The sequence below is a fragment of the Kwoniella dejecticola genome, chromosome 1 (assembly GCF_000512565.2).
Source record: "Kwoniella dejecticola CBS 10117 chromosome 1, complete sequence".
NCBI classification, from domain to species: domain Eukaryota; kingdom Fungi; phylum Basidiomycota; class Tremellomycetes; order Tremellales; family Cryptococcaceae; genus Kwoniella; species Kwoniella dejecticola.
The window spans coordinates 2,195,039-2,206,902 of record NC_089301.1 but is presented as its reverse complement, the minus strand read 5'-3'; the positions used below and the strand labels follow the sequence as shown (position 1 = coordinate 2,206,902).

General features: G+C 47.6%; 5 protein-coding genes across 5 annotated transcripts; 3 read left to right on the top strand and 2 right to left on the bottom strand.

Moving 5' to 3' along the window:
* Positions 1-198: 198 nt before the first annotated feature.
* I303_100821 (uncharacterized protein) lies at positions 199-1,770 on the top strand (the record flags this gene model as incomplete). The annotated part of the gene is made up of 11 exons (XM_018404191.2): positions 199-243; positions 296-364; positions 462-562; positions 692-768; positions 820-874; positions 935-1,019; positions 1,081-1,230; positions 1,294-1,351; positions 1,414-1,453; positions 1,570-1,668; positions 1,737-1,770. The coding sequence occupies 11 exons, from the start codon at positions 199-201 to the stop codon at positions 1,768-1,770; spliced, it is 813 nt and encodes a 270-aa protein (XP_018266845.2).
* Positions 1,771-2,178: 408 nt separating this feature from the next.
* On the top strand, positions 2,179-3,845 carry I303_100820 (uncharacterized protein; the record flags this gene model as incomplete). The annotated part of the gene is made up of 9 exons (XM_018404190.2): positions 2,179-2,451; positions 2,547-2,641; positions 2,735-2,811; positions 2,908-2,965; positions 3,023-3,113; positions 3,190-3,372; positions 3,489-3,580; positions 3,645-3,743; positions 3,809-3,845. The coding sequence occupies 9 exons, from the start codon at positions 2,179-2,181 to the stop codon at positions 3,843-3,845; spliced, it is 1,005 nt and encodes a 334-aa protein (XP_018266844.2).
* A 512-nt stretch (positions 3,846-4,357) lies between these two features.
* On the top strand, positions 4,358-6,084 carry I303_100819 (uncharacterized protein; the record flags this gene model as incomplete). Its single annotated transcript, XM_018404189.1, has 6 exons — positions 4,358-4,432; positions 4,519-4,637; positions 4,753-5,047; positions 5,204-5,527; positions 5,674-5,756; positions 5,859-6,084. The coding sequence occupies 6 exons, from the start codon at positions 4,358-4,360 to the stop codon at positions 6,082-6,084; spliced, it is 1,122 nt and encodes a 373-aa protein (XP_018266843.1).
* Positions 6,085-6,265: 181 nt separating this feature from the next.
* On the bottom strand, positions 6,266-8,716 carry I303_100818 (GMP synthase [glutamine-hydrolyzing]; the record flags this gene model as incomplete). Its single annotated transcript, XM_018404188.1, has 7 exons — positions 6,266-6,699; positions 6,801-7,228; positions 7,342-7,691; positions 7,946-8,205; positions 8,303-8,363; positions 8,447-8,485; positions 8,633-8,716. The coding sequence occupies 7 exons, from the start codon at positions 8,714-8,716 to the stop codon at positions 6,266-6,268; spliced, it is 1,656 nt and encodes a 551-aa protein (XP_018266842.1).
* Positions 8,717-9,088: 372 nt separating this feature from the next.
* On the bottom strand, positions 9,089-11,787 carry I303_100817 (uncharacterized protein; the record flags this gene model as incomplete). Its single annotated transcript, XM_065968206.1, has 14 exons — positions 9,089-9,193; positions 9,286-9,447; positions 9,544-9,730; positions 9,822-10,012; positions 10,085-10,156; positions 10,220-10,248; positions 10,328-10,448; positions 10,525-10,587; positions 10,652-10,705; positions 10,768-10,830; positions 10,899-11,017; positions 11,126-11,220; positions 11,335-11,399; positions 11,563-11,787. 14 exons carry the CDS (start codon positions 11,785-11,787, stop codon positions 9,089-9,091), a joined length of 1,551 nt encoding a protein of 516 aa, XP_065824278.1.
* Between the last annotated feature and the right edge of the window lie 77 nt (positions 11,788-11,864).

The following is an 11,864-nucleotide window of genomic DNA, read 5'->3' as shown; positions in this document are numbered from 1 at the left end:
CGAACAAAGCATTGATCGCCATACACCCTGCCTGTCCTATCCTGCCTATGTCCTGCCTTCCTGTAAGCGGCATCTAAAGGTGCACAGTATACTTTACGAGGCACCCCAACGCGACGAACTCCTGTTCGACAATTCATCCTGGCCATCGCCATCGTTATCATATCTTAGCAATACGCAGCATTGACGAGACCTTCAAAGATGGCCAACATCTCTGGCGACGAACAAGCGAGGTCTCCCGGCAAGGTAATGCTGGCAGGCCAGTCCTTCTGAAAGGTCAGCTGATGCGTCGTTGTAGGCTGGAATAAGCTGGCCAATACAAGAAAGGACTTCAGATCCAGTAGCCAAGTTCTTTCAACCTGGTTCCGTAAGTCACTACTCATCTGCACCTCGCATTTGGCCTTCAGGAATTTCCTTTCAGCCCATCATCCCTGAAATTACACATACTGACTTCACGATGATAGAAATTGACCTGGCATTGGAACTGGAGCAAACATTGGAAAGGTCCTCTTGTACCCGAGACCTCGCCAGATCTGATTATCAACGCAGAATTCTTGCCCATGGTGTAGGTTGGATACCCTTTGCGCTAGTATACACCTTGCTTCCAGTCGCGACCAAGCACACCATGCGCAATCCCCGCGGAGCCTTGCCGAACGACTAAATAAAGCTGATATGCTCTCGATAATTGCCGAAGGTGGTCTCCTGAGCTTGTCAATGACGGCAATAGCCTGCAGCCAGGATGGAAGCTATTGATGGGATTCAATGAACCTGGTGAGCTTCTCCGTTCGATGAGTCTATGGTCTCTTACTAGTAGCCTCGCAGATCACGCCGATGAAGCAGTTGCCAAGAAGACCTCTCCCAAAGATGCTGTTCCAGTGTGAGTCTACCATGCTCGCCGTCCGCAGTCGGTCCGATTGCTGATGTTTGACGTCGATAGATGGATTGAGATGTCGAAATGGATCACGGAGCCAGATCAGAAGTTGGTCTCACCAGCAGTGGCAGGGAATGTAGACTGGCTCAAAGTGAGTCAGACCCCAACATCAGAATAGTGCGACCTGATTCTGAATCATGTATCGATTTCAGGAATTCTGTGCATTGATACCGCCATCAACAAAGCCAGCTTACCTGGCTGTTCACGTTTACACCACCACTTTCGAATCTTTCGTCGGTACCATCGAAAGATTTTGGAACGAATTCAGATTACCTATCATCCTGACCGAATTTGCTATGCAAGTGAGTGAATATCTAGCTGCCAAAGTCATATAGCGTTCGATATAGCTGAGGAGGCATGCACAGAGTTTCTATCCCAATGTACCTGGGCCGCAAAGTCAACAGCAAGTTCACGACTTCATGGGTGAGTCAAGCTACTGATACTTGAGCAACGTCACCAAGCATGTTGACGGACGGAGTCATCAGGTCAAACCACGAAATGGCTCGATGAGACACCGTATATATAGTGAGTGCCCACCAATACCCTGCACATCTCATTTCTTTGGACCCCCTTTTGAACAGGGAGACTTCCGGATGAGTCTGGGTGTTATGCTGACAATTTCGATGCCAATGGCATCACAGCAAATACTCATGGTTCGGTGCATGCCGAGATCCATACCACCTGCATGGCGTTCACGAATTCAACAGACTCATGGACAACAAAGGAGAAATTACACCGCTGTACGTCAAAGCGGGTTTTGTTTAGCTTTCCTTCCTGAGTAAATTTGCGGCTAACCTGATAATTACAGAGGCTGGCAATACATCAACGGAGGACATGAATGAGAAATCCCACCGGAAAGTGTCTTGAAGAATCATACGGGTGTTTACCTCAAGGCTATCTCATAAAGACTGCACGAGTGCAAACAGTCGAACTATCTTTATTATAACGTGCTCTGCATGTCGGCGAAAGGAGCAGAGCATCGGGCGACAGACTCGGCTCGCCTTCGGTTTCAGAAAGGATCCTCTTGGACAGAGCGGTGTGGCGGCAAAGGCGGTACCTTTGTACCCTCCACTACAAAGCCGCATAAATCATGATGCATCATCTTCCTTTCATCTACATTTGACAAAGCAAACCAATGCTGCTGATTGACTTGCACTATATCATGTCATCATGAGACAGCTCATACTTCTCAGACCGACCAATTTAACCCGATACTCGCAACAGTGTTTCATGGCGAGCATCATCACACGATGTGGAAGATATCCTTGCTCGGTTGGCTCGTTGTTCTGCCAGTAGTCTATGCTCAAGGGAATGCCACAACAACGTATCCAGAAGCGAGCGAAGCGGACTTCTTACCTTCCTCTAGCGCTTCGAGCACATCGACCACATCGACCGGAACTGCGGCGAGCGCGGGCAATACCTCACCCAGCTCTGCCGCACGCACAAATGGGAAGGCAGGTATAGGATGGCCAGTTCAAGAGACCGATGCGAATCCCGTGGCTCAGTTCTTCACTGCGAATTCTGTGAGTTCTCGTTTCGTCCCTTTCCGAACAGTCAAGTCAATATAGTCATCATGTCGTGCTCGTGCCGATGGGTGTGCTGCGTATCCATATAATAGACTGTATCGTGGTGGTTTGACTGGAATAAGAATTGGGATCAAGGTATCCTAAATGCCGATGATATTCAGATAGCCGGACATTTCGTTCCTATGTTGTGAGTCATGGTCGAGTGGTGTTCTTTCTATCTGACCTGGAGTCTGTCTCACAGTTCATAGTGATGGTATGAGCTGAATATTGTCACATGCAGGTTTGGCGCGGATTATCTCGATAATCCCGATACTTTCCAAGAAGGGATGACGGAGTTGATGGGTTATAATGAGCCTGGTCAGTCAAACACCATTGACGCTAATTCCCTTCACTGTATCATTGGCGTGAATATCTCAGATGCTTTAGACTGATCTGTTGGGCATGTTATGATAGATCTCAAGACTAATACAGGGGTATCGGTGTATCTTGAGCCCGCACAAGCAGCTGAGAAGTGAGTGATTGGGTGGTTTCATTGTCGCGAAATAATCTAATTGACAAGCTTCTCCAGATGGAAGCCACAGATTGTCCAGATTCGTCAACAATACCCCGATATCAAGGTCCACTCGCCAGTCGTGGCATCTAACAAAACATGGCTGATGGTGAGTATTCAGCAGTAGCTATTGCAAGGATTGACGAATGATGTACTGACTCATTGATCCCCTCTACCTGCTCTAGGAATTCTTCAAAGCTATTTGTCCCGACAATTCAGCTTCAGACGCATGGGGAGACTGTCAATACAAGCCAGACTACGTCTCCGCACATCTGTACACGACGGACGTCGAATTTTTCAAAGGTACTTTGACTGGATTTCAACAGGAGTTCGGATTACCTTTGGTATTGTCGGAATTCGCTTGTTATGTGAGTCTTTGAATCCACTTCTTACAGTATGTACCTTGGTCTGCAGATCTGCAGATCTGCGAATTGGTTCCAGGTGAACAATGTACAGCCTCGCATTTGCTGATTTTGACGACCAGAAATTCGGGGATGATCCGCATCCGACCATTGAAGAGGTCAGTGCGTTCATGCAGCAGACTATGACTTGGCTGGATGAGCAAGATTGGGTGGTGTGAGTATTGGCTCTTCGGTCCACACATCTCATTTGCTGAATCAACATGTTTTGCGATCTATAGTAAATATGCCTGGTTTGGCGCTGCACGAAATTCACTATGGCTTTTCGGGGTGTACGAGACCAATAGGTTGATGGATGAAGCTGGAGAGTTGACAAATCTGTGAGTCTGGTCCCGGTATAAGGAAGATCGCCAGAGCGAGTCTGACCTTTTGATGTGATGCGCAGGGGTAGACAATATATCAATGGAGGGGAAAGAGCATGAGACGTCTCCTCGCTGTAGCCGATCATAGTGCTTGCCGAGTCCCAGTATGCAGATTTACATTCAATCAGATGCAAGGTCATCATTCATTCAGGCTTCAGCTTGATGTTGTATGTACGAGTACATGACAAGCTCTGTCTCGTATGATGGCCGTCCACCAGTCTGCATGTGCTACCGAGAATTCGGGTTGGCCGAAATGAGCCTGAAGTCCGGTTAAGGTCCTCCGAAGGGGATAAGATGGACTATTTCCGGACCGAAAGTGGAGGATGTCCACTCGGCGCTTTGAATTGACGAATTAGCAGCAACAAGCTCAAGACAGATCACGATAAAACTCCTCTCCCTCTTTTCCAGACCTTGGTCCTCCATGCATATATATACACGGCTCTGGTGTCTTGTCTAAGTCATGCTTATGCATGCTCTGTAGAAGTTCGACTAACTGATCAAGTAGCACGACGATAGACTCATCCCCATCACTTCTTTGATCTACACATCTTCGCAGAAAAGAGCTCATCGACATGTCAGGCTCTCAGGCTGGTAAGATCCTCAATGCAGCTGTCATCGGGTGCGGAGAGGTCGCCCAGATCGCGCACGTAAGTCAATCCCTCCTGCCCCTTTAGACCAGTGATGGTCCACCGAGTAATGCAGCATAGTGATTGACATGTCTTGCCGAGCGTAGATGCCTAACCTCATCGTCGCTTCTGACATGTACAAGATCACCGCGTTATGCGACATATCCGCTCAGTCCCTCGAGCTATGTAGCAAGCGATTCAGTATACCCAATACTTTTACTTCGGTGTGAGTCGACGTCCATCACTTCTCAATCTGAATATAGCTTCCCATTGCCAATCGAATGTACAGTGGATGACACAAACGAACGGAGGCAAGCTGACGCCCCAGGTGTCGACCGTAGGACCGATCTCTTAGCTTCCCCAATATCGATCGACGTAGTCTTCATCCTAACAGCAGACCAATTCCATGCTGAACATATCGTACAATGCGCCAACGCCGGGAAACACATAATGATCGAGAAGCCCATGGCTCAGACTCTGAAAGAGTACGATCTGGTCGAAGAAGCCAGAGTGAAGAACAACGTGGTCATCTTCGTAGGGTACATGAGGAGGTATTCGACGGCTTTGCAGAGGCTGAAAGATGAGATTGAGGGGAAGGAAATCAACTATGTCAGAGTGAGGGATATTATCGGGAATGTAAGTGATTTTTCACCTTCTCACTTCCGCAGCCAACCCTGTCACGATCTCAAACTAAGCTTTGACAGTCCGAATCTGGTGATGGGAATGAAGTGCCCCTTGGTCTGGGAATTGGATTGGACTTGAAGTCGGAGCTGATACCAGTGATTTAAATAGAACAAATACTTCACAAGTCAATCAGGGCAATACCAGAAATACTTCACCGACCACCCCGCCGAATCCTCCGCCGAGTTGTCCAGGAGGATGAAATCTAATCTGATTGAGAATCTGGGCGAAGAAAAAGCAGGAAACGATAAGAGGAACGCCCATTCTTGGAGCCTGTTACATAGTCTGGCAAGTCACGATTTATCGGCTATGCGGGATGTGCTGGGCATGCCAGAGAGATGTTTGTTCTCGAGTCGATCGGAGGATGATGGACAAGGGAAGAGTTGGTGGTGGAATGCCGTGTTTGGGTATAAAGGATTCAAATGTTATTATGAGGTGAGTCAGAGTACTAAGTGTATTACCCTCACTTTCACTTTCGGTCTCACTCCTTCTCAAGTCTTGAGTATTACAGGTAATTTGCACGAGGTGAAAAATTGTAACTGACAGGTATTTTATGGTTTGATGCTTTGACGCGGTCTTAGATGGGCATAGATGAAGTTGCAGTCTTTGACGCACATATCGAAGTGTACACGAATGATAGCCGAGTCAAAATCCAATACGATACGTGAGTAGTCTGCCACTCCCGTCTGTTGTTCATACTTCATACTTCACACTTCGGAACCATGACATACCAGCTTGTCTGAAGCTGACTCGGATGCCCTTTCAGACCATACGTCAAGGGTCTACCCATCAAACTTACCATCCAAAAACAACTTCCAAACGGCGATTTCTCAGAACAAGTGATCCGACCGACCTACGTGGATCCATATACCCTTGAATTGCCTTTATTGTACGATTCGATCGTTAATGGTAAAGATTACAAGACTAAGCCTCTGGACGCCAAGAATGATACGATCTTAGCTAAGATGATAATGGACGCTTTCGTGGAGTAAAGCAAAAAGGCTTCAGCTATGATTAGTGATTGTACTTGAGACTGCCACGGCTCCATGTCGAAAGTTGCCCATATGGGATACTGGGAATATGTATATGATCTATGCATTCTGTCCTATGAACACCTGACAAGTATGAAACGAAGATGAACAAAATGTATGTCTCTAAAACAACGATCTAAGCCTAAAGCCATTCAACGGTTCCAGGCGGTTTCGAGGTGATATCATATACGACCCTGTTGACTCCCTTAACTTCGTTTGTGATTCTAGAAGAGATCTTTTTCAGGACTTGAGGAGGGAACACAAACCAGTCGGCAGTCATGAAATCCTCCGTCGATACCGCTCGGAGAGCTACCACTTGGTCATACGTCCTTGCGTCTCCAGCTACACCGACCGCCTTGACAGGTAACAAGGCGACGAAGGCTTGCGAAATCTGGTCGTATAATCCTGCAGCGCGGACTTCCTCGATGTAGATATCGTCGGCGTGTTGCAGGATCTTGATCTGTTCTCGGGTAACTTCTCCGAGGATACGGATGGCGAGACCTGGTCCAGGGAATGGGTGTCGGCCTACCAAGTGAGCCGGAATATTGAGCAGTCTACCAAGAGCTCGAACTTCGTCTGTTCCATTCCAGTAACCAAATAGCTAATATTAGCCGAAGCTCGTTACTCAATACGACTCAACCGCTTGAGAACAGGCAGCTCGAGAAGGGAGGACATACCCTTGAACAATTCTCGGAGAGGTTCAATCAACTTCAACTTCATATCCTCCAACAATCCACCGACATTGTGATGAGTCTTGATGGTCGCACTGGGACCTTTGAAGGATATACTCTCGATGACATCCGGGTAGAGGGTACCTTGTAACAACCATTCAATCTTTCCCTTGGCGTCACCTCCCTTAGTCTCGACTTCCTTCTCAGCTGCAGCTTCGATCTTGGCGGCTTCCTCTTCGAACACTTCGATGAAGGTATTTCCAATGATCTTCCTCTTCTTCTCTGGATCTTCAACACCCTTTAATCGCGATAAGAACAATTCAGAAGCATCGACAACCGTCAAATTGACTCCGAGATCCACAGTCAACATTTGATGCACTTTAGCACCCTCGTCTTTTCGCAAGACACCGTTGTCGACCATGATAGCGTGGAATCTAAGCACCGATAGGGTGAAATTGCCAGTTTAGCTTGACGTCCTCGCGGTTGACTTCATGTGATGAAGAGCTGGTATCGACCTGAGGCTGGAAGACCCGACAGACAAACTCACCGATCACCAATAGCTTCGTGCATCAACTTAGCAGCCACAGTTGAATCAACTCCTCCTGAGACAGCACCAATCACTTGACCCTTCTCTCCGCAAATCTGTCTAATCCGAGCAATTTCTTTAGGGATGAAGCTGTCCATCGACCATCCGCCCTTGATCCCACAAACGTTCTTCACGAAAGCGCCAATGACTTCTTTACCCTTTGGCGAGTGCGATACCTCGGGGTGGAATTGGACACCGTAGATAGGTTTAGATTGGTGAGCGATAGCTGTCCATGGGGAAGTGGGGGTGGAGGCTACTACTGAGAAGTTGTCGGGGAGGGAAGTGAGTTGGTCGCCGTGAGACATCCATACCTGGGGGAAGACAAGGATGTGTATGTCAGCAGGATAGTACATCATAGACCTGATGATATTTCTGATGCCAATTCTAGACCTAATCCTCGTTCCTCGGACATGGAAGATCCTTCTGAACGGAGCAAAGGAAGATTTGAGGATGCCCTTCGCCTGCTGGACTGGTCTCATCGTCCCGTCAAAGGCTTCCACACCCCTTCGGACAACTACTGTGTCGAGATACGACTAGAATTCAGACTCAGATCGAAGAGACTCACTTGCAAACCCCCATCCTCTTCCATCTCAATGCCCTCAAACAACGCATCCTGCGCCTTATTGCCCGTCTTCTTCACTTCGATCTTCGCGTACCCATACTCTCTATGGGTGTGGGCATCCACATTCGCTCCGTGGGTCCTGGCGATCTCTTGCAGGCCATAACAGATACCCAGGATGGGCACGCCCAGCTCGAATACTGCTGGATCGACATGCGGGGCGTCGGGAGCGTACACGGAATAAGGAGATCCAGAGAGGATGATACCTGTGACATTGGGTTGACTGTATTAGCCATCGTTCCCTTCCTTCAATTCTATGCGAGTTTAAATGAACGGAAAAGCAGATGTGTGATTTCAACTCACCAGCTGGTTTCCAGCTCAGGTCGGCGATTTTTTGAGTACAAGGTAACATCTCGCAGTAGACCTATATCATTGAGCATTAGATCGTTGGATTGGATTGGATTGAGCTTGTTGCGATATATAGGCAAAAGAGCAGAGAAGACTCACGTTCAATTCACGACATCTTCGAGTGATCAAGTGCGAGTACTATCAGGTCCACCCATCCAATCTTAATATCAGCACAACGGAATTCATATGGATAATGATTGATCGGTCGGAGGATGGCAGATAGTAGCAGATAATTCTTGATTTGATTCAACCCAACCCAACCCAACCCGACACAACTCGACATACCTGAGATCCGAAATCAAGGATCAAGATGGTATCGTACAGACTGTGAATCTCTTCGGTAGCAGCGGCAGGAGTAGAGGACGACATCTTGCCTAGTCTAATTTGCTCAATGTCTATGTCTATCTATAGTCTGTACAAGCAAAATTGAGGGACGAAAAACACCTGTACTGTATCTTACACTGTCAAAATATCGCGACCGGTTGTACCGTCCATTTCTGAAATTTTTGGGCTGAGTTGCCTTTTTGGGTAATTTACTTTATCGCTCATGATATGGATCTGGATTATCTGGGCACCACTGCATCTGGAAGCCTTGTACACAAACAAATTCCTTTCTTCTGATTCATTTGCTTCATCGCATCTGTACATAGGTATGTATGGTGCACATCCCTCACAGATACTGTGCCTTCCTCTTTTCATCTATACTTCGGCTAAGAGATCAGTCATGCAGCGCATGAATGCCTACTCAACGGAGATCCCAGCATCCAACCATGAATTCAACATAGTCAACGCTTCTACCGGTTTATCATACGGCACCATATGACCAGCACCTCGGATCTTGAGCATCTAGTGTGATACATCACAATCAGCATACTGAGTTCTTTGCTAGTCACTGAGGTCGATAGACCGCCAAACTCCGATTGAAGGCCAGGACTCACAGTCAAATTACCCGAAGTCTTGTATGTACCAGCGACTTTATCCTTGACGCTCCAGTCGGACCACTGTGCAGCGTTGTATCCTTCTTTACCCGTCCATTCGAGTTTATCCATCCACATTTCGTTGGCAATGTGATTACAGATGAAATCTTGCATACCGACGTACTGCATCAGGCCAAAATCCAGCCAGTAAGCCTTATCCTCACACTTGATTCATCTCAGTCTTTCAAGATTGGAATCTTGAATGGTGGTCAAGCTCACATTCAGAACTCTGATTCCCCTTTCCAATAGTCCAGCAACGTATAGCCAAGTTTGACCAGTGATGTCCAGAGATTGGCCGAATCGCTTGCCCACTCCATTATCGCATGATGTCCAATTCCCTCGATGTTCGTGCACGCCCAGCAATTCCCTGACATCGGGTAAGTCGAGATAGGTACCGATCTTCTTGCTGTGAACGAAGACGGAAGAGGAGACGCATGAGCAACAGATTTAATTGATCAAACGACCCCGATGGCGTTACAAAGGGCCGAAGCACTCACGTGATAGGGTAACAGAGGGAGTCGCCCAGCTCCTCAGGTGAACAAGCCTTTGTGACATCGTAAGGATTGACGCCGGCTTCCCAGAAGGACGTTTCGAGCACATCTTGACAATAGCCCAGAGCAATAGCGCAGTTGGTGTAGTCGTGCGACTCGATGCAGTTCTTGTGAGCGAGTTTGGAGCATTTGGGAAGCTATGTAGACCAGCCTGATGATCAGCATCCTAGCATACAACCGACTGAGAGATTCGGATTGCATGGACGCACAGACTCAGCCATGAAAACACAATTTCCGATACTCTGCACAGGCTCGGTAAGATCTCCATTGAGTGTACATTGCTGGGATTGCCGAGGTGATGTAGGTCAGTATGTGATCCTCATCATCTTGGATCTGGCACTCACGAATGGGAAGTATGATTCGATAGTGGAGACTGTCGGGCAATGAAAAAGGAGTGTCAGTCCAAAAGTCTCGAGAAAGTCGATGCAATTCGGCTGGTGAACCCGACTCACATTGATCTGTTACTCCATTTCCGATCAAGACACTTTGCAAATTAATAGGAGCTTTACCTTCCTTGATCAATTTCTTATTACCGTCCACCACTGCTGATGCGAATAGAGGGAGATATCGACCCTGCAACAATGAGATGAATCAGCATGGGTTGTGAGGGTTGCAACTGGCAAGATGTCAGAAAGACTGCGATACGTACACCGTATGATTCACCGGCCATGTGAAACGGTCTGCCTTCGAATTCTTTGAAGGTTTCGAAGAACTGTCAATGGACCAAGTCAGCTTTTCGGACCGGCATCGGAATGCAGAGGCTGAGGACGGCTCACGATCGACACGAAAGCTTGTATGTCTTTCGCGGCGGCCTCTGTCGTGGCCACTTTCTGAGAACAGAGACACAGTATGAGCTTGCGGCGTCACCAGCATTGGACGAGACAAAGCTTACTTGACCATGCTCTGAGTGAGAGAATCCCACACCGATTGGTTCGTCGAGGAAAAAGATATTCGCCTGTGAATCGCAATAAATCAGCTCATTCCTGAACATTCATGAGGTACACGTTTCAGTGAATGACTGACGTTCTCGTTCCATGAGTAAGGGTTGATCTGCGTATCGTTCACAGACGTAGGTTTATCTTTGATTGTACATGGTCCTAACTCCATGAACATTCCGAGAGATGATGAACATCCTGGGCCACCTGTATAGCGTTCAGAAGATGACTATATCAGCTAGTATTCGCGATAATTACCCTCAGAATCTGACTGTGCCTGCTTTACACTCAGTAAGTGAGAAACACTTGACATACCGTTGATCCACATGATCACCGGATCTTCCTTCGCCTTTGAACGGGATTCAAAGAACGAGAAGAACAGGTCTTTGCCGTATCCTACATCGAGGTATCTGCGAGGTATGAATCCACCTTCAGCTTATGCACCGGATTACAGTACGAAAGCGTCTATGTTGTATTATACATGAACGAGGATGGTGATCGTAGATAAAGATCGGGCCACTCACCCAGAATACGACTTTACATCTGGATCACACCATCCTGAAGTCGACTTGATGCGGACTCGGTGATCCTGTGGTAAACGTCATCGTCAGCGTCAGCAAGATTACTCAGGTCAAATCGCGGACTCCATCATCTTATCGCTCGTCGGGTCTCCAAGCTCTCCACGATGATCGAGTACCCTCCGCTTTACTTATCCCTTAAGAGACACAGGTGAGATGTGTTTAGATACTCACCGGGAATTTCTTATGCGTCAATACAGTGAATTCCCCCCCTACACTCTCAAGCTTGATATCGCTTGCATACCCTAGGGTCGTACTGGGATGCTGTTGGCTCGAATGGAGGAAAGTATCGGCTACGTTGAGAGCATCCTGCGGAGATGGGATGTTGAGGTGAGGAAGCTGGACTGCCGAGATCAGGGGGAGTAGAGCTGCAAGATACAGAGAGACAGGAGACCGCATTGTGATTTATGTGCAGTATGTACAATATGTACAGTAATCCGCTGTGCCGCTCGAGACCAGATCAAGGATATAAGTAG